Source organism: Colletotrichum phormii (assembly GCF_030913505.1).
Source record: "Colletotrichum phormii strain CBS 102054 chromosome Unknown BDP81scaffold_21, whole genome shotgun sequence".
Classification (NCBI taxonomy): Eukaryota; Fungi; Ascomycota; class Sordariomycetes; order Glomerellales; family Glomerellaceae; genus Colletotrichum; species Colletotrichum phormii.
This window is the reverse complement of record NW_026851463.1, coordinates 583,085-604,293: the sequence shown is the minus strand read 5'-3', so window position 1 is coordinate 604,293 and position 21,209 is coordinate 583,085. Positions and strand designations below refer to the sequence as shown.

Below are 21,209 nucleotides of genomic sequence, written 5' to 3'. Positions count from 1 at the left end.
TTCCCTCGTCTTGATTGCCAACATAGATGAGAGTGTGGCAGGAGATCACAGTCAAGGGAAAATCAGGCTGTATGACTGAAGAAACAGTTACTGCCCTGTAGAAATAATCGGGGCACAACCCGGGCTTCAACCTATCCTGATCAATCAGACATGCAGATGAGACGCCTCCGATATCCAAAGTGCCCGTTCCACGTGTTGTCACCGCAACCAATGATTTTACCGCTGCGGTTGCTGCGCCGCAGTTCATCGCGACGACGATTGCCCCTCTCCGCACCTTGCCTTCAATTTTCCCCTTCCAGGAAAACTTCTCATACTACTCAACTAGGCCAGTCCTCAGCTCTTCCGTCCATAGTGGCCGACTAGGCTTCATCAGCATCCCGATCGACCTCTATCCGCATCTCACATCGGCTCATGTCGATTCGCACTGATCATGTCGGGGGTCGAGGCCATCAGCATGGCCTGCAACGTCATGACGATCATCAGCTTCAGCTTGGAGACCATCAAGCTTTACCGCAGCATATACGAGGCCGGCAGCTCAGATCCCGAGCTCGCCAAGAAAGCTGAGCACATTCGAGAGACATCCGACGATGTGGCACGGCTGCTACATGAGCAACAGCAGCTGGATCCAGCGCAGCGAGTGATGACCTCGGACGCAGAGAAACGGCTCCGAGACATCGCTGCCAAGTGTCTTCAGTATTCCAAGGACATCGAGCAAGAGATTGCATCAACGTCTCCCAGGAAGTCCGGCATTCCCCGGGCGTTGAGGTCTACGGTGAAGGCCATTTGGCGGAAGCCCCATCTTGATCAGCTCAAAAGCCATTCCGTGGAATCGACATTCGGAGCTTCTTCGGGTCGTCACCTTCTAGCCAATAGGGTAAGATGGGTGAGTCTCGCTGCTTTTGCTCACCTTCCGCGATGACCTAGGTGAGGCCAGGGTGAGGCCCGGGTGAGGCCGGGTTAAGGCCAGGGTAAGTCCAAGATAGGACAGAATTGATTGGCATGGTCGGAATCGCCGAAATGAGGCTCCATGGGATTAAAACACGGGATCAAAATATAGGCTTAATAGAGCAGAGCAATCCTAATAGAGTAACGTACTACGACACCCCCATAACACAGCTCAGTATTAAATCGTTAATATATTTCGCGATCCGAGTTTTAACTAAGGACCTTATTATAAAGCTAGCGGATAACTCTTGTGGGTAATATAATTAGACCTTTGTAATACTTATATCGCCCGGGGGAACTCGAACAACGTATAAAACACGTCTTAACGAGAAGGAATCCTGCTCTTTCTCTCCCTTTAACGTACATGATAAGCGAGTGGGCCAGACAAGCGAGTGGGCCACCCAACCACGACCATATGACATGAAGGAGCAAATATCAACACCCACCTCATGGATTCAATCCAAACTACTCAGAGTCCTCTTCCTCAGACATTTCCTCATTGAATCGACATATTCGCGCATTATGACCAGTGTTCCCGCAGACGCCACATCGTCGTTGGCCCGTCTCAGTCCTCGGTCGGCAACCACTACTCCGGCGCGTTTCCTCCTCCACCTAGGCTATAGCCTCTCTCTGCGACTAAAGGTCCTCTCCCTCAGCTATAGTGAGGCTTCCTCCTTGTCGGAGACGGTTTTTCTTAGCTCTCCGGCGTCGACTAAGTAGGTTATTCTCCTCTCGAAGGATCTGGTTCTCGGATCTTAATAAGGCGATCTGGTGCATAAATCCACGAGCCCCCTTAGATAGATAACGTGGTTCATCAGTCAGCCGGCCGGACCAGTCAGCCGGACGTTTTTTCCCACGTACACAACAACATCTAGTATTTCTCAACCACAACGCATTAAATCAACTATTAGTTGTCGCTATCAGAATCTCCTGAGGGTTCGACATCTTTGGAACAGGTTCGCGCGTTATGCCCAGTCTCACCACACATACCACAGCGTCTCCGAGCTGGCTGGGCTCTCTTTGATGGACCCCCCTCGTCGTCCTCTTGAGGCGCTGGACGTTTACCTTTTTGTTTCTCTTCCAGCAAATCCTGAGATTCCTCTATACTAAGTGCCCCTCCAAGCTGCACACGTGACCTTTTGGCCCTCCGACGCTTAGCAAGTGCTACATTCGCATCCTCAAGGGTACGAAGCCGATCAGTCAAAATAGTGATTGAGTGCGCCATTGCCTGCGCACCCTTTGACAATTGCTCAACTGCAGCAATAATTGGTGTCGGTGAGCTTCCTTGATGAGCAGAGATGCGACTTTTGATAAAGTTGGACTGCGAGACGGTTTGTTGTGGGTTAGAGGGCGTTTGCGACTGCCAAGGTGGTGGTGTTGAAGGGTTGGCTATAGGAGGTGTAGGCGTCCGTAAATGCACATCAAGCTTTTTGATGACATGCTCTGGGTCCCATGGTGAAATTCCAGCGCCTTGGAAAGCAGACCTGATGTTTTCCTCATTAAAAACCTTATTATGGGCCTGGTGGAAGGCAATAAAGAACTCAGACTTGGTGATGTGATTTATGGAGGCTCTGATGAATAGGTTGATTTCATCACCGTATGCGCGTTTCAAAGGCGAATAAAGGGCAATATCCAATGGCTGTAGTAGAAGCGATGAATGTGCAGGCATACTGGCCGTTATAATATTGTTCTGCTTGCAGTAATCGTCGAATTCGGCCGATAAATGGCTCTCATGGCCGTCGACAATGAGCATCCGGTAGACGCCCTTCGTTTGGTTCTTAGTATGTTTGTCGAAGTGTTTAATCCAGTCAAGACCCGTCTGATTATCCGTCCATCCATTAGCCGTGGGTTTGATGACCCAGTTGCCCGGAAAACCTGATTCCGTGGTCCAACTGGCAAGGTGATATGCGCCCTTGATGATCACGAACGGAGGGATGCACCACCCGCCCGAATTGATACATTCAATGACTGTAGCCCATTCACGATTGCCAGGCTGGACAGACTTTGCTTTGCCGCGTCGATCGGCGCGTGTTACCACCATTGACGCGGTGATCATGCCCATCATGAAGCCAGTTTCGTCAAAATTGTATAGGTCCCCCTCTTGGATGCCATACTTGGCCATCATGTTGCGTAATAGCGCAAACCACTTTGATATAACCTGAGGATCTTCTTGAAGAGCCCTTTGATAATCGTATGGACGATTAAACTTGGTTTTCAGAGCAGGCTGCGAGTCCACAAACCGCCTGGCCCATCGCTTGCCAACAGGCTTGCCATTACGGGCTCGCAGCAGGAGATTGGCCATATCTTCCACACCGCTAAGGCGCAAAGGAAATCCTCTGGAATCCTGTTCAATAACGTATTGGAGAAGTGTTTTCTCTTCGATCGGATCGAGTTTACGTCGTTGGGGTTGAGCTTGTTCGCGTCGCGGTCGGTTGTTCATTCTATCGGCTAAGGTGCTCTTCGGGATACTGTAGGTCTTTGCGGCACGCGAAATGCTCAAGTTACCACCTGCAGCGCGCGTCGATCGGATCGCTTCAATTGCGAGAATGACTTTGTCTTCTTGGGTGTAGATTGGCATTATGGTTGTTGAGATTTTACGCGTCAAAGGTTTAAGTGGTTTGGACATAAGTGTGTTTAGAAAAAACGTCCGGCTGACTGGTCCGGCCGGCTGACTGATGAACCACGTTATAAGTTAACCTAAATTCGGGTTCTTTTATATATATATTTAAGGTCCGTTTGAGTAAGTAAACCTCGCATAATACTATCGAGTTCTTTATTAGTAAAATCAAACTTTATAACGTAAATATTCTTAACGTTAATCAATTTTTACTCTTTATATACTAACTTACCCTTCTAAGCCATTCTAGGATTTCAGTTCTAGAGAGCGTAGTTGCTTATAATTAGACTTATTATATAAATTTCGGACCTATTATCTTTGGAGATAATTATAATAGTATATCTTATAGTTGAAGCCGGTAAAAAACTACTTAGCTATAACTAGTTGATATTATATCGAGTATAGGAAATCCGTTTTAACGAACTCGACTGTTACGACCCAACATGAAGACCAGGGCGTGCCCCGCTGACGCCTAGCGGCTACGGCGCATCATATATGCAGGACGGGACGGAACATTGGGGAAACCCCAGGAACGGAAGAACTATGGTACAAGTCACGTGATGATAAGAGATATGATAAGGGATAAGGATATGTTGGATATGCGACATATCCAACCGAGTCAAGGATATGTTGGATATGCGACATATCCAACCGAGTCAAGGATATGTTGGATATTCGGCATATCCAACATATCCAGACAAAGTGGACTGTACAGCACTGTTCAGTTAGGATCGGACTTGTATATAAGGATGGACTCGAGCTGGGCTCTAGGACAGACTTTCCATAGCTCTTCAGCAATTAACTTCGTATCAGGATTAACATCCGCTTTCAGCTACTACCTTGACAAGACTACGATTGATCACCGAAGCCTTACCTACCCTTACGATTGACAGACATAGCTTCCCTGAAGCTATCCCCGACTACGATTACTGTTACCAGTTCCGCAGCCTCAACTTCTGCAAACTACCCCTACGACTAGCTGGCCGTAACATCGACCTTTATGTTACGAGCAGGTCAAGGCAACCAACTGTGGCACAAAGCAAAAGCTTCGATAATGATGACTCCGCGAAATTTTCCCTTGTTCTGCATTATATAGCTACGCCATGACAGGGCCAACTGTTTAGTGTTACGGCCAGCTAGTCGTAGGGGTAGTTTGCAGAAGTTGAGGCTGCGGAACTGGTAACAGTAATCGTAGTCGGGGATAGCTTCAGGGAAGCTATGTCTGTCAATCGTAAGGGTAGGTAAGGCTTCGGTGATCAATCGTAGTCTTGTCAAGGTAGTAGCTGAAAGCGGATGTTAATCCTGATACGAAGTTAATTGCTGAAGAGCTATGGAAAGTCTGTCCTAGAGCCCAGCTCGAGTCCATCCTTATATACAAGTCCGATCCTAACTGAACAGTGCTGTACAGTCCACTTTGTCTGGATATGTTGGATATGCCGAATATCCAACATATCCTTGACTCGGTTGGATATGTCGCATATCCAACATATCCTTGACTCGGTTGGATATGTCGCATATCCAACATATCCTTATCCCTTATCATATCTCTTATCATCACGTGACTTGTACCATAGTTCTTCCGTTCCTGGGGTTTCCCCAATGTTCCGTCCCGTCCTGCATATATGATGCGCCGTAGCCGCTAGGCGTCAGCGGGGCACGCCCTGGTCTTCATGTTGGGTCGTAACATTTAGGCCGTAACATATAATATATAATAAGGTAGTATACTAATATAGTTATTATCAATAGAAAGGCATAAAGAAAATATCTTTTAGCCGAAGATACCTCTATTTATATACTACGATGACCTCTATACGGCGTCTTTAGCCACTGAATAGCCGATAATTCCAGCTTTGCTCACCTTGCTCTCCCGCCTCACCCTAGGTGAGCCACTTTCACACTCGCTTACCTCCAGACTCGCCTTTAAAGCAGCGCGTGTAGGTGAGCCTCGAGAGAGCTTTGAATGTTGATTCCATGTAATGAGGCGCCATCTTCAAGCATCACAAAGCACAATGAATACCGCTGTCAATGTCCAAGTTCTTGAACAGTGCATTGCCTCGGGCCAGCTGAGTCGCGAGATTTACGACAGGCTTGATGCTGAAGAGCGGAGCTTCATCGCAAATTATGAGAAACGGTCAGAGGCTATTGAAGACCTCATCAAACAGCTACATGGTCACATCACGAAAGAACATGCCACTACTCGCGAGACTATTACGAACACGATTGGCATGATGGAAACCAACGATCGTCAGCGGCAGGCCCGTGAAAACTTGCTCGAAAGCTTGAAATACCCCCGGATGAACGAGAGCAAGAATACTATACATGAAAAGCACGACGGCACATTTGAATGGGTATTCGAAGGACTGGATTCTAGTGAATACTCAACTTCTGACTCGGAGCTCCACGATCATAGCGACTCTGAGACCACCAGCGATACGGATGATCCTGAATGTTGGCTGAGACGCCAGAGACGCGAGAAAGTTGCAGAAGCCAGGCGAAATCAAACAAACGCCGATTTGCTAGGATGGCTCCAGGGAGATATATCTGGCACGTTCTGGATCAGCGGGAAACCCGGATCTGGGAAGAGCACATTTGTCAAGTCCATCATGCCCGACAAGCAAACACTGATTTCTCTGAGTAAATGGCGTTCAAGACCGGAGATAATCACACATTTTTTCTGGAAACCTGGGACACTCCTTCAACAGAACTTTCAAGGTCTGCTCCGTTCCTTTCTCCACCAAGTTCTGAGAATAGACGTCGATGTTTGTGCCCAGTTTCTGCGCAAGACGCCTGGCCTGAGGCGTAAGCACGATGAGACTGACTGGGACATGAAGGAGTTAAAACGACATCTCCTCTTGGCGCTTCACTCCAGTAACCGCTCCTACCTCATTATCTTGGATGGACTGGACGAGATGGCTAAAACCATACCGAGGACTGGAAGAGCTTTTCGACTTCCTGGACGAATTGATGAAAGACGAGCGGGCAAAACTCTGCCTTTCAAGTCGCCCCGAAAGAATTCTCTTGGACAGGTTCTCTTCTTATCAACGCTTACGAATGCACGATGTGAACTTCGAAAATATCTCCGATTTCACTATGAATTCCCTCAATGGCATGAGCCCTAAGCCTCATGATCGAACGCGGTATTTGATCGCAAATCAAATCTTAAAGAAGGCAGATGGCGTCTTCTTTTGGGTCCATCTAGTGCTCCAGAACGTCAAAAACGGAGTTGAAGAGTTTGACGAAGACTGGGACGCTGTGTACCAACGTATCCTTGAGCTACCACCGAAACTCACGGAGCTGTACAAAGACATGTGGTCGAGGTTAGATCAAAGGAAGGAAAACTACATCGAAATGGCAGCTCTTTACTTCAACATTACGCGTTGGGCTGACACCGGTTTGATCGCTAAGGGTTGGGCTGAAAAAGGATTGACCCTTGCCTGTATTGCCGTAGCCACGGACAACGCCATCCTGGAGAGCTTCACTGAGCGGGATGAGTCTACGCCAATGGATATAGTAAAGAGATACAATCATATGCATAGGACTCTTTTTTCGATTTGTGCTGGATTATTGGAGACTCAAAGCTCCTTCTCAGATTTGTTTCCACACCCAAGTAAATTGGGCAATCGCGACGATCGGGGCAATTTGAGCCTCCTCCAAGAAGACGACGTCAGAAATCTGTATCTTGCAATAGGAAAATGGGACTCGGACGCGGCATCTGTCAGATTTACACACAGAACTGCGATAGACTTTCTTGACAGCGTCGAAGGACAAAAGCTGTTCGGAAACTACACGACAAGCGATGGAACAATTCACTCTAGAATCACCAACGCCATGATAATCCTTGAATGTATGCCCTACCCTCAGGAACACGGACGGTCCGAAATCAAAAGAGTCCTTAGGGCGCTTGGGCGTGAGACTCCGAGACTCCGCCGTGTTCGGATCGGGTTTATGACTTGTTTTGTCGCGCTCATCGGCAAGCTCACATGATCGTCGGCTTATCAACGGCACCTCCATCTTTCAGCAGCCATAACTATTTCATATTCCTCCGTTAAATACATCATCATCATCATCATCATCATTATTTCATATTCCTCGCTTCAAATTATGTGTATTATGAATACGTTATTACGCGGGTCCTTCAGCTTGAGGGAGATGACTGTGCTACGGCAACGGCTGCCGCTCTCGCGGGCGCAAGCGACTGTAACTTTGCGCATAAAGATGAGGAGCATGAATCTGAAAGATAATTATCGGTTCAGTCAAAGGTGCATACATTACCTCCACCCAGGACAAGCCATGTCGCAGATATCAGGCTTGGACGATTCCAGTCAACCTTTCATCGCATGGCGTTGTTTTCTACTGAGCAAGTTGTCAGATGCGCTTAATGGGGAACTACGAAGGGAGGAAGACGCATTGACGGTAATAGAGTCTTTCATATCAGCTGGTGTTCTGCAGCGACAGCCACCGCCGAGATATCTGGTCCTGGCTGAAGAATTGCAATTGTTGACTATACCGAGTCACCGGCAAGTCGCTGAATATGGGCCTGGCAACTTCACTCAATTCAGTGAATCTCTCGATGCGAAACTGTTGTTTGAAGTTGACGACACTTTTCTTTTGCAACAGATGTGCAATCGGATGTCTAAGACATCAGAATCCGTCATCTCCGTTCTCCAGGGCGCGGAGCATGCCATGGTGCGCCCAGTTTTGGCACGGAATGACAGCTGCGGGGGGGTAACCCCAGACTTTTTCACTTGCACCTTGAAGAATCAAGCGGACGAGGAAGAGTTTGTGTACTGGGCCCTTGAAGAGTTCATGTTCCCAGCAGAGGGGGAAGTCACGACATTTCCAGAAGGTGCACCTGATTGCTTGGAATTGGTATATCGAGGAGAATATGGGGACTATTTCGAGGCTCTGGAAGATGTTGGATGTCCGCTGCCGGATGTTAATCGAAAACATGCGTGCTGGAATTTTTATTAAATGGGAGGCCGGGCCACAGTGGCGAAGCCCGAGTGTGGCTGCAGAAGCTGCCCATAATGTATGATAGGGGCCTGACGCCTACCTCTACATGGTTGACTTTTGAGTTCAGAAAGAAACCGCCGTTTGTCAGTTGGTGGACAGAGAGCACGGGCCAGCCGGCAGATCATCTATCTCACTCTCCCCCGACCCCCACACCGTTCCAAGAGCACGCCCCCGTTTCCCCTGGTGGTGCTGCCGCCACGGCCCACGACACGTCACTCCTCCAACCTCGGCCTGGAAGTGCATCGCGGTAACCTCTCCTCCCCAACTCATGCACTCCGCGACGTATGCAAAGGGGAAACGATATGGCGTACTGGGATACCTACCGGAGCAGGGCTCAAGGGAGGCTGAGTTGTGAGTTGTTCACCCTGTACTGTCTTTCATTACCCTAGCCCCCCGTCCCCTACAATGCCATGCCTTCAGGTGACAGCAGATTGACAAGTTCAATCGGAGACAAACGCTGACTGAGTTTTTGGAATAGATGGGAGCTGAATAGAAACCAATCTCCCCTCCTGCGCCTCCCACCAGAGATACGCAACAAAATCTACCGTCTCCTCCTTTCCAACATGGGCATCCACGTCCTCCACGACCCGAAAACGGGATCCTTCCACTGCCTCGCCCTCCGAGCCGGCGCGAACCCCTGGACTTGTGTCCCCACGACCACGTCCCCGACGAGGCATATACTAGAACCAGAAAGAGATACCCCCAAGACCAAGAAGAAGAGATCACGACCGGTCCTCGGACGGGGACTGACGCTGCTGGTCCTCGTCTGCAGACAACTCTACCACGAGACGGAGCTTATACCCTACCGCGAGTGTGCGTGGAGTTGGGCGACGCCTGGGTTGATGGAGCGGTATTTGCTTACGGAGAGGCGGATGGGGATTGCGCAGAGGAGGGTGTTGAGGGAGGTTTGTGTTCGGGGGATTCAGGGGTTTGGAAATTGTAGTCGGAGGGTTCGGGGGGTTCTGGGGGGGTTGGAGGTTGTTTGGTTCTGGGAGGTGACGGGTGGCAGCGGTAGCACGGGGGAAGGAAAGTGGAGAGAGAGGGAGTGTGGAGGGTGGGTTTGTGAGATTGTTGAGAGGGGGAGGGTTGAGGTTGGTGTTGGGAGGCCGAATTGAGGGTCTTGACGATGGTGATGGCGGCGCTCGATGGCTCGGGAGGGTTGAGGCGAGAATAAATTGAGGGCATCGTGAGCTTGTGCTCTGCGGCGTCAAAGAGACATGAGGCTATGAGGCTGATGATACTGGGCACACAAGAGGGCACCATACTTTGATGATACAAGGGGTAGACTACCACAATGAATTTTGAGCCATTAAAGTGTCCCCTCATTACGGGAACGACATTAAACCAATTTGATGCCCCCTTATCTCTGTCGCTGAGCGCCGACAATGGTCTCTACCATCTCCATGAAGCCTGACTTCGTCCATATCGACGCTTCTTACCTGCGATTCATAGAGCGGTAAATAACCCCCCAAACCGCAGCGGAATTTGACGCAACTAGAACAAGCAGGAACCTTCTGGGTCAACTCCGGCCACCTACGGAGCTAAAGGCCGGTGGTGCACCGAAATTTTCGGGGCCCTCGGCCCCGTAGACCCACACCGGGCCAACCCCAGTTGAACGACACACCAAGCTCAGCACACTACAAGGGAATCCATCGCCGCAGGAACGAAAGAATTTTCACATGGAGAGGAACGTAAGTGGAAGGAGCGAGATTATGGTGGGTTGTTCTAGGTGCTTTGGTAGGTGCTTTAGGGAACTTGAATGGGGGGCGGAATAAGGGTTTCTTTGGTGTTTGTTGGCGCGCGGTGGGCGATGTGGAATGTTTTGGTGATGCTGCGATGCCGGGATGGTTCTATATGTAGATACTTGATGCTGAAAGCTTGGAGATGTTGATTTGATTAGGTACTCTGTGAGAGGACGGTCTATTGATGACGATGTTGATTGAACCTCTATCCGCCGTCTACACGGAAGCTAGATTCTGGCGGCTGGCTCTGCGTGATGGGCGCAGCTTGAATGGGGATCGCAACAAGGGCGTCTTTGGTTTTTTGACGCGCGGTGAGCGCTGTTTTCCTGATCCTTCGACAGCTGTGGATTATTGGAAGTGATGCTGGAGCCTTTTAATATTCAGCCATGGGTCTCTCCATCTACGAATTGCTTTATTGCCTGAAGCTCTAGAGTGGTTATATTTTTGCTCACGAGTCCTGCGTCAATACCGCGATGGCTCTGTTGGATCTAGATAATGCTGAAGTTCTGCGGTACTGATCGTTGGATATCTTCATTCATTGTCTTCTTCGTATGTGGTGTTGAATCTCAATAACGGCGATGGTCCTGCTTGTGACTCCAGCCTCAAGGCCGCAAGCTGTACTGCGAGGCGTCTCATTCTCATCGCTTTAGATACGACGAAATGAGACTGCATTTGGCGATACATCATACGATTAACCGAGCGAACTACAATCAAGTTAGGGGAGCCCTTGAATGATGGCGACGTCGCTTGAAATTACAACATTTCAACTGCGAATCCAGCAGCGCGTTACATCGTAGCAACGGCGTGACGGCGTCATGTCTGCCTTCGGGGAAAACACCATAACAACACTCGAACTGGCATCGCGATCGGGCCTGGCGGGTTACACATACTTTACGTTTCAAGAGAATGAGATACATCAAGAGCAAGAAATCAATCACATTGCAGAGTACAGTCACAGAGTGAGAAAGCAGAGAGAAGTTTGTGACGAGGTAATGTCAATTTTCTGTACTGAGGCCTGGGTCAAGTAAATGCTAGCTGATGCATCCGAAACCTTGTGCCTTGTAGAACCTGAAACCCTTGTAGTCCTTGATGAAGTTCCAATTCCTTAGCCATACCAATTTCTTAAGCCATCCATCCCATTCCGGCTATTCCAAGTGAAGAACTGCCAGTGACCGAATAGCTAGACTTGATTTCCTTAAAGGAAATACATGAGAATGGCTCCGGCAATGGCGCACACAACCACAACCTCGGTCTTCGAGGCCTCAGAGGAGGGAGTGGGAGTGACGACAGTCTGAGTCGCGGTGCCGACGGAGGAGGTCTCCTTTCCAGTGGAGGAGACAGACGTCTCAGTCTTGGTGGAAGACTCCTTGGTGGAGGAGGTAGTTCCAGTCTCAGAGATGACGGACGAGGTCTCCATGGCAGTGGTGACGACCGGGGTAGAGACCGCGAAGGTCTCAGTGAAGTACACCGCCTGGCACACCTCGGAGGTGACCTGCGAGCAGATCGAAGAGGTGCCAACTGTGAAAAACAAACGCGTTAGAAAAGTGCGATTTCAAAGCAGAACTGAAAATGAAACTTACTGGAGACGGAGGGCTCGATGATGCCGGTAGGGTGACCCTTGCTGGGGTCCTCACTCAGGGTGACGAGCTCATAGGAGCCAGTGTCTGGATATGTGTGTGAGCCTTGAGACCGCGCTGCGCGAAATACGAGATTGGGAAACTTACTGGTCGCGTCGTCATGGCCTCCGACGATAGGCTCAGGGGTGAAGGTAGGGCCTGTGCCCAGGTAAAAGGTGTAGCCCTTAGCGATAGTAGAGGGACGCATGATTGTGGTTGGATGAGTTGATTGGGGAATGGTGTGTGTTGGTATGGATGAATCTGTTGATACAGAAAGCAAGAATGAAAGATGCTGATGAGCAAGAACGTGTGTGTGGGTAGCGAAATGGAAGTGTGTGTGTGTGTGTGTGTGTGTGTGTGTGTGTGGAAGAGAGGAAGTTTGGAAGAGGGAGGGTAGGGAGAAGAATTTTTTATAGAGGGCAGTCTGGAAAGGAAAGCAACCGGATCACCCAAGGCAGCCTGGGTGGTTGAACCACCCTTCTCGATACCTTAGGCCGTGTGAACCATGAGGCCATCGAGGAGGAAGTTCGTGATAGAAGGAGGTACGTACATACCCTTGGATCAACTTATGATTGGCCAATTGGGGTGGTTTTGCGGGTTGATCATCTTCTTTTTGAAGGCGAGAGCTATGGACGGGGGTGTGATAGATAGAAAGAGTGCTTTGGAATATTCTCATTGGCCGATTAATTGCTCAAGTCACATATTTATGATGGGAAAAGCGGATCTAGTGAGTCTGGAGGTGGATGAGGCAGATCACAGAAAAGGCGAGAGCCAGGGGATACAGAAGTTTACAAACAAGGCGAGAGCCAAGGGGTTAGAGGTTCTCCATATGGGCTAGAGCAGAGGACCTGGATTAATTGAATGGTTATGGTACATGTTGTGGAATTATTGAAAGGGATAAGCCAAAAGGAGAGCACATCAGCTCACAAGCAAGACAAGAACCAGGGGGTTAGAGGCAATCCAAAAAGGCGAGAGCAGACGATGTGGACTACATGGCCATCATACTATGGCCACAGATACCTTGCTTGAGTGAGCCAAGAGGTAGGCAGGGCAATTCACAAATAAGGCGAGGGCTGAGGGATCACAGAGTAAAGCTCCACAAAGAGCGAGAGCAGACGACATCAATCATATAGTCATAGAAATTCTGGAGACAACAGCTTTCTTGAGTGAGCCCGGAGATTGACGTAGCAGCTCACAATAGAGGTGAGAGCTGAGGGCATTGGTGGTTAGCTTATAAGAGTGGCAAACTTCAAAGGGCGAGAGAGCAAAGAACTATGGGCAAGAAAGGCCTCTCAAAAAGGCGAGAGTAGAAGCACTATCTCACACAATGGTGAAATTGCGAGATAGGGCAGACTTGCTCTCGCCTTTTTGAGATGGTCACAACAGCAGCTAGCTCACAAAAGAGGCGAGAACCAAGGAGAATGGGGCTGAGCCTCAAAAGGTGAGAGCAGGTGGTTATGAGTCAAAAGGGCGAGAGCAGATCACAAATCTCTGAATGTCAATGGGGGGATTTGCTTGAGTGAGTCTGGAAATGGGGGAGCTAGCCCATTAAGGGGAATTTGGGTAATGAAGGATTAAAGAGGCGAGAACAGACGAAAAGAATGGGGGCAGACGAAAAAGACGAGAGTAGACGGAAAGGGATGGCAATTTTCTTTGGAAAGAAAGCAGTGAGTGAGGAATTTTACAAGGCGAGAGCAGACGGTTATGGGGAGATGGACTGCTTCTTTTTCGGAAAAAGTGAAAGCAGAAAGCATCAAATGGCTGTCCCTGGGTTGGTGAGAATACTTAGTGACAAGTTTCCTGGGCTGCTTGCCTCAGCCCACTTCCTATGATGACAAAAAACATGAAGAAATTGGCGGGCTAGCTAGGTTGCCTGAGCCTGTTTTTTTCTGTATAGAGAGAAGGAATCGTCTGATGACTGTTTCACTCCAAGATGGGACATTATATGGCCTGAGGTTTGGACGAAGCTCAGATAGAGGTGTGTTTGGACGGAACGCTACATCGGATGTGATGAGAATATCTCACATGAGAAAGAGCAGTGGAACCAGACGAAATGCAGGAAATGCAGCTGTGGAAGGTTGGGTGAATGCTTGGTCATTGAAGGAGTATGGGTACAGAAATGTGATGGGAAACTAGGGTGAAGGGTGGTCACTATCATAGATGGGTGCATTTAATCAAATTGTTATGGTATCTTCCTGCTGCATTATGCAAGGCTTGTCTGAGGGGCAGTTGTCAGGGCGATGGTGGGCTCTGCAGTTTTATCAGTTTCTATTCTGGGTGAACGCACTTATGCGGAGACGACAGCCATCAAAGAGGTCACAAAACTCCCCTTCAGCGCCGACAATTCAACTTCAGCGCAGGAAACTCCAGAAGAATACAGAAGCATCTGGGACAAATTGGAATCATGTGGAAACCTTTTTGAAGACAGCAGGATCTCATTGTTGTGATGATTTCAATATTGAGAGCATTTCTATAATCATGCAAAGCCAACTCGAATATGATCCATTTCTTTCTGAAATCGCTATGGAGTTGGATGCTGTAACTTGCAAGTATCATCGCAGGCTTCTCAGTATGAATTTGATGCATTAAGAATGCGTAGTTGTTGGGATATTTACTAAATCTGAAGAAGCCTAAACCAGGACGAGGCGAAAAAAGTGTGAGAAAACGATGGAAACACTTAGCGGAGGGTGATGTTGCTGAGATATCATTGTGGTCTGCAAGATGGTCAATCAGGCTGAGGATTTGAGCCTGAGGAATGCATTCGCCTCACCAGAGCCTCCCGCTATTGCGATTTGATATGCCGCGTCGCCCAAGTACGTCCTTCTATCACTTTTCTCGCGTTTTCTTTTTGAGTAGAACACATTTGGCTAAGCAGCAAATAATTAGAACAGTTGAAAATGACGTAGAATGTAGATGAAGTAGAGAAGCCGAGGCAACGCTGAAACCACAATTTCCATATTTACCTGACTTGACTAAATGACAGATTTCCGAGTCCAAGAGGCTAAGAGTCCTTGAGGACGACTGCGTCTTTGCCTATGAAGTTCAAGCTACACTCCAACTTTGAGCGTCCCGTACATGCATGTCGTCGATTGAGATCAAGTGGAGAAGCCTACGACAGCTTGCCTACGAGTGCAGATATCCAAATGAGAAACAAAACAGGATAAAGCAGCTTGGTGGGGATAATGATACGAGGAAGTCGTCTTCCTCGGCAAATGAGATAGTTATGAGAGGAAATCTAGTGATTTTGTTCCTCAGAGATTAAATCTACGGCAACGCCAATAGCTCTGGATAAATCAGTGATCCGAGAGCAGAAACGAATTGACACTTAGCTTAGTACTTACGTAAATATTCAAAAGTTGTGTAGTGAGCTGAGCAACACAAGGCATCACAATGAAGTCGCTCAGACTGTATGAGCTAGAGATATCAAATTAAAAGGGGGTATCATTCATCATTAAATCATAATCTACCACAAAAATCCATCAACTCATCAAACCACACCACCCCTACTCCTCCCCTCATCCAAAAATCCCAGCAACAACAGCCATAACACCAACATAAACCCCCGAAGCCAGCACCCCCTCCGTAGCAGCCACCCTCGCAGGACGACCCGCCCCAAGACTACTAAACAACCCCGCCTGCGCCACACCAGCAGCAACGCCCACAGCAACAAGCAACACAACAGCCATACGCCCCACGAAACCCGGGATCACAGCAAACGCCAGTATCGGCAGCAAAAACGCCGCAGCGAACGCGATGGCGAGGGTAGGGAGGTACCCCGTCAGAGCTGAGATTAACATGCGGCGGATACGCTCTGCCCTATCTGCGCTCTGACTTTCTGGGGCTAGTGGAGAGGACGGCGAAGGGAGGTTTGCGTTGCGCGGTTGGGGGGTGCGAAGGTCGTCGCTTGAGAAGCTGGAGTTTGAGGTGGTGGTGGAGGAGGAGGTTGGGCGGGCGAGGGAGACGAGGTCGTCTTGGGGATCGAGGAAGCGTGTTTCGATTTCGGCTATGGGGTTGTGGTTTGCTAGGTAGGCGCGGTAGAAGTCTACATCTTGGGGGTCTGGGTTGGGGAGGTGCTGGGTTTCTTTGAAGGATGAGAGGACGTGGTCTGCGGCGTGTTAGCGACGAGATTGGAAGATGTGAGGTGAGGTGGATGAGGGGACTTACTGTATTGACTGAGTTTGTAGCCAACTTTGCCTAGGATATCCGTCTTATGCCACTGTAGTTCACCCGCGGTGAGGGAGTCTTGCCTTCTCGACGCCGGTAGGAAGCAGTTCTGCATCCGCCGCGTCTGCGTGTCAGCCGTGTCGAGGCGGTGAAGCTGCTCCTCTAACTCGGCGAGCTCATCCTGCAGGTGAAGCAGTAGGCGGTGGTTGAGCGCCTCGAAGCGCCGGTAGATGGGCTTGATGCTCGACCTCTCTGTGTCATCGCCGGCGCACAGCTTGGAGGCGATCAGCTCGTACCCCGTGAGCGGGAGCTTCTCAGCCCTGGGCAGGTGCTTCGGGTGGCCGTGATGCGTGCCGGGGAGACGGGGCTGGAGGGCGTTGGGCGGGAGGTGAGGCAGGTTTGCGGTTCCGCGCGGCATCTCGGGGGTGCCGTAGTGGCGGTAGTCGCGCTGCCGTTGGCCGTGTCCATGTCCGGGGGGCATGGGGACCTCGAACTTGCCGGGCATGGAGGGGGAGTCGCCGTAGGCGCTGTGGTCCGGGCTGCTGCTCCTGTCGGTCTCGTGGTCGCCAGTGCCCATTTCGGAGAAGACATCGCTCTGGAAGCTGCTTGAGGCTGTTGAGGTTGTGCTCCGCGTCGAGGGCGACTGGTAGCTTGCGGCGGCGGGGTCGGGCATCCTCCAGTAGGACGACTGCTCGACGGAGCGCTGGATGGCTTCCGGGATTATGTTGGGTGAGTCTGGTTCGAGGTAGCTAAGGACGTTTGATGAGGAGAGCTGTTGCTGGGTCTTGGGTGAGCGGCTTTGGCGACGACTTTTGAGATAAGACTTGTCGTGGGCTCGCGACTTTTCACTTCCTCTGCGCCTGGGCCACGATGCTTGGGTAATGGTTGAGCCGCTGCCGCTGGAGCTGCCGGAGCCGTGAGTTCTCTCACTAGGAGCTGTGAAGCTGGTGAGGGTAGACTCTGTAGGTGATACTGGGCGGACTGGTGCTTCCTCGTCTTGCTCTTTCTCGGCAGGGACCACCGTCTCATCTGAGGAAGATTCTTGATCCGCAGTGGTGATGAGTTGATCAGAGACAGACCGCGCAGGTTCCATGCCCAAGATGCGACGTCGCGTCGGCGAGTCTGGGTTGGGGGCGGGCATGGACGAGTGCCTCCGGACAGTTGCGCTCCTGGGGCGCGATCGCGGGAGTCCAACTGGCGTCGACGTGTCGTTGGCCGGCATGTGATGGTCTGGATGGTCTCTAGGCGCAGCAGTCTTATCGCTGGCGGCCTGGGCAAACGGTGACGAGGGGGCCGGCGCCGGGACGGCGTCGACGACGCGCATGAGTCCGTCGACCGGGTCTGAGGCTAGCCACCCTTGATCTGTGGCGTGGCAGTCGTCCATGGTGGTGACAGGGACGTCGGCCACCGAAGGAGGGTGATAGGCCGTGGACATTTTGGTGTTCGAGGATACGGCCTGGATTAAGTGATGGACGTCGGGATCAGGAGTTGGGTGAGTATCCTTTCTCCCTTGAGTTAAGCTTAACGGGAGGCCGAACCGAAGTCGGGGTGTCCCTCGCGTTGAGTAGCTTGCTTGCTTGAGTAGGTATAGCAAAGTTCGGATATTCGAGTTGACACGAGCTGTAATGTGGCCCGTTGTATGGCGAAGAATGTCTCAGATTAGTAGATCTAGGGCTACTGCGAGTCGCACACGAGGCAGCGGTAGCTTAATACACATTACTAGAAGGTCGTAGGGTCGGCAGTGAAGGTGGGAAGCGCACAAGGGAGTGTCAGGCTCCAGTAGAAGATGGAAAATGAAGGAGAGTAGAAGAATGGGTGTGCCCTCAAACGCTTGCTCGGAAGTTTGGGAGGGACGGGATCGGGCTGGGGAACTCCCGGGATGTTCAGTTCAGATTCTGGGGGAGCGGCTTCAGGATGACAGCGGCAGCGGCAGCGGTAGCATCGCGGTGAGGATAGCGGGCATCGAATTTGTGTGGCGTGGCGTGGCGACGGCGACTGGCATTTGAAGGATCATTTCCTGAAGAGCTGAATGGGAGGAAGGGAGAGCACATGGTGGGATGGGAATTTCATCGTTGGAGGGGCTGCTTCTCGATAGGGGGGGGGGGTACTGTGAGGGAAGGCAGGCAAGGAAAGGAAACCGTAAGAAAACATGGAAGAGCAGCGCCGTGTGATCGGGTGAAGAGTGTGTCAGCCGTTGACGAATTTGTTTCAGATGACCAGGAAGACTGGACCAGCGAGCTCCAAGGTCCAAGGAGTGTGTGACGGACGGACGGGCACCGGCGTTGGGCTGAGCTGAAAGATGTGGTGGCATTCGGGTGGTGGGATGGGAAAGTTGTGGTACTCCGTATTGACTGGACTTTGATGCAGTTGAGATTCGATCAAATTGAAATACCTGACACCAAAAGATAGGACAATTTGACCAAGGTAACAAGGAGCAGCATGTACTAGATCTCAGGTAGACAGTGGACATGGAATTGGAAGAGCAAACGGCGGCCAAAACGATCCCAGTGCTGCGGGACGTTTCCACAACGGACGGGCACCCGTTAGCTGCATGGCGTACTGCGTGGCACTCCACTGATTTCCAGCGCATGTGCGCCATTCTTGCCTTGCCTTAGGGGATGCAATGCACCATTATGTCAGCCCCCCAAGAACCTGGCACTTCCGTTGCGGGACGGACCCGTCCATGGACCGAAGACGCCCGGAAGCCCATGCGGCCCGAGAAAACAGGTACGTACCTTGGAAAGCTTCCATCGATTTTGATGCGACGGGAGCTTCCCATGAAGCTATCTCTAGCTACCTGTATCCCAAGATCAGTCTGGGAAACATACAGTCCGACCACCACCTAAGCCACCCGGGACTCTTGTGCAAACCTGTAATGGTCGCATAGTGGCGAAATCCAATCAGTCTGAACCTCCTGCTCGCCCGACCCCTACCCCTCCAATCACGCCGACCTACAGAAGCTTCGTAGCCACTGGTTGACAAACACGAATCCTTCACAGGAGGAGGGTGTACAACATACAAGTCAAGGAACCAGATTTTGTCCAATTGCTATCACATTGAATTCTCGACCGACCAATCCCACGAAAGCGCAAAGCCTGCCAGTTCCCGAATAGACCTGCAAAAGGCAGTCACTACCACCACCGACTATCCTTCGAAACGAGATCCTCCTTCCCGACATGGCGCGCATACCGACCCGCGAGCTGGCCCGCTACCTCTTCAACGGCCAGCTCTCCCGTCAAGGTTGCTTGGCCTCGACCCGACGATCATACATCCGCCTACCGGCGCGTTCCGCACTAGCCCTGCCGTCCGCTCCCCGGCTCGGAGAGTCGAGAGCAACATACGCGACAGCTCAGCCCGCAACAGCAGCATCGCAAGAAGCGCCGCCGGTACCGTTAAGAAAGAAACTCAAGGAGGAGAAGAAACAACTGAAAAAGGAAACAAGAGGCCAAAAGCCCAAGGGAAGCAACCAGACAGTCGAGGGCTGGGAGTTGACCGTCGGCATCGAGATCCACGCCCAACTCAACACGGCACGAAAGCTCTTCTCACCGGCCGCGACATCCTTCAATGACGACCCAAACTCCCACGTAGCGCTCTTCGATGTCGCCATGCCGGGCTCTCAGCCGAGGTTCCAAAAGGAAACCCTGATCCCGGCCTTGCGCGCGGCGTGTGCTCTCAACTGCGATATTCAGCCCGTCAGCCGGTTCGACAGGAAACATTACTTTTGGTGGGACCAGCCGTCGGGGTACCAGATCACGCAGTACTACGAGCCCTTTGCCCGCAACGGCGAAATCGAGCTCACTGCGCGGGACGGCATCGCTGCCGAAGACGGGGAGAGCGTCACGATTGGCATCCAGCAGATACAGATGGAGCAGGATACCGCCAAGACTCTGGCGCAGCCTAACGACGTCTCCTGGCTTGACTTTAATCGCGTCGGCATGCCTCTGATTGAGATCATTACGAAGCCGGAGCTTCATCACCCTCGTACTGCCGCCGTGTTCGTCCGCAAGATCCAGATGCTGCTTAACGCTGTCGATGCTTGTGTGTCGGGGATGGAGACGGGCGGTTTGCGTGCCGATGTGAACGTCTCGGTGCGGAGGACTGGTGATCCGAATACGCCGCTCGGTACGCGGACGGAAATCAAGAACTTGAGCACCATCAAGGCTGTTGAAGACGCCATCATCGCCGAGCGTGATCGGCAGATCAAGGCTCTTGATGCAGGCGAGACGATTGCGAGCGAGACGAGGGGGTGGACTTTGGGATCCAAGCATACCCGGCGTCTGCGAGGCAAGGAGGGCGAGGTGGACTACCGCTACATGCCGGACCCCGATCTGGGCCCCCTTGTGATCGGCCAAGATCTCGTGGACCATATCAGGGCCTCCGTCAAGGAGCTACCTGACATTGAGCTGACGGAGCTGATTGAAAATTACGGCTTGACGGCCAAGGATGCGGTCTCCATCATGGCACTCGACGACGGCGGCAGGCTAGAGTTCTTTTACAAGGTCGTTGACGAGCTCCGGGGTCAATTGGAGAGCGCGGGGCTGGAGACCAACCTGCACGACTACGCTTCCCTTGCCGGCAACTGGATCCTCCATGAGCTAGGTCGCTTGACGACGGACAAGGCCGACCCGGAAGCCGCCCAACGGACATTAGAGATCTCCCCAGATGGCTCCTGCGAAGCAGTCCCGCATTCCGCACTCGCCGGCATCCTCTTCCACCTCCAGAAGCGGGATATCACAGGCAAAGTCGCCAAGGAGCTCCTGGTGGCCCAATATCTCGGCAACCTGGACGAATTCGCCTCCGTTACGGACGCCATCACGACACACGAGCTGTGGTTCAAGGAAATGTCGGACGCGGAGTACCGACAGCTCTCAGAAGAGGCCGTCGAAGGAGAGGACAAGGTTTTGAGGGAATTCATGGACAAGAAGAAGTATCCCCAGGGCAAGCTCATGTACCTCGTCGGTAAGATGATGCGCATCGGCGAGACGGAGCGGATCGACCCCTCGGGCGCCGAAAAGGTCATGCGTCAGCTCATCAAGGAGCGGACGGGCGCGCGTCAGGACTGATTTCCTCTCTTTCTTGGCTTTCTTCTTCTCTTCCTGCTAGAGGGGGCTA

At 51.3% G+C, this 21,209-nt stretch overlaps 6 protein-coding genes across 6 annotated transcripts; 4 read left to right on the top strand and 2 right to left on the bottom strand.

Moving 5' to 3' along the window:
• Window positions 1–430: 430 nt before the first annotated feature.
• On the top strand, window positions 431–1,063 carry BDP81DRAFT_453125 (uncharacterized protein; the record flags this gene model as incomplete). The annotated part of the gene is made up of 2 exons (XM_060592804.1): window positions 431–874; window positions 1,058–1,063. 2 exons carry the CDS (start codon window positions 431–433, stop codon window positions 1,061–1,063), a joined length of 450 nt encoding a protein of 149 aa, XP_060441203.1.
• A 4,215-nt stretch (window positions 1,064–5,278) lies between these two features.
• On the top strand, window positions 5,279–7,101 carry BDP81DRAFT_436363 (uncharacterized protein). Its single transcript, XM_060591126.1, has one exon. It carries the CDS (start codon window positions 5,539–5,541, stop codon window positions 6,679–6,681), a length of 1,143 nt encoding a protein of 380 aa, XP_060441202.1. The 5' UTR covers window positions 5,279–5,538; the 3' UTR covers window positions 6,682–7,101.
• Window positions 7,102–8,680: 1,579 nt separating this feature from the next.
• On the top strand, window positions 8,681–10,018 carry BDP81DRAFT_483905 (uncharacterized protein). The gene is made up of 2 exons (XM_060595084.1): window positions 8,681–8,926; window positions 9,054–10,018. The coding sequence occupies exons 1-2, from the start codon at window positions 8,844–8,846 to the stop codon at window positions 9,688–9,690; spliced, it is 720 nt and encodes a 239-aa protein (XP_060441201.1). The 5' UTR covers window positions 8,681–8,843; the 3' UTR covers window positions 9,691–10,018.
• Window positions 10,019–11,295: 1,277 nt separating this feature from the next.
• Window positions 11,296–12,251, bottom strand: BDP81DRAFT_436360 (uncharacterized protein). The gene is made up of 3 exons (XM_060591125.1): window positions 12,042–12,251; window positions 11,898–11,981; window positions 11,296–11,835 (listed from the first exon to the last, which is right to left on the bottom strand). Exons 1-3 carry the CDS (start codon window positions 12,139–12,141, stop codon window positions 11,513–11,515), a joined length of 507 nt encoding a protein of 168 aa, XP_060441200.1. The 5' UTR covers window positions 12,142–12,251; the 3' UTR covers window positions 11,296–11,512.
• Window positions 12,252–15,448: 3,197 nt separating this feature from the next.
• BDP81DRAFT_328366 (uncharacterized protein) lies at window positions 15,449–17,190 on the bottom strand (the record flags this gene model as incomplete). Its single annotated transcript, XM_060585209.1, has 2 exons — window positions 15,449–16,038; window positions 16,098–17,190. 2 exons carry the CDS (start codon window positions 17,188–17,190, stop codon window positions 15,449–15,451), a joined length of 1,683 nt encoding a protein of 560 aa, XP_060441199.1.
• Window positions 17,191–19,273: 2,083 nt separating this feature from the next.
• Window positions 19,274–21,160, top strand: BDP81DRAFT_328658 (PET112 family protein; the record flags this gene model as incomplete). The annotated part of the gene is made up of 1 exon (XM_060585235.1): window positions 19,274–21,160. The coding sequence occupies one exon, from the start codon at window positions 19,274–19,276 to the stop codon at window positions 21,158–21,160; it is 1,887 nt and encodes a 628-aa protein (XP_060441198.1).
• Window positions 21,161–21,209: the final 49 nt, after the last annotated feature.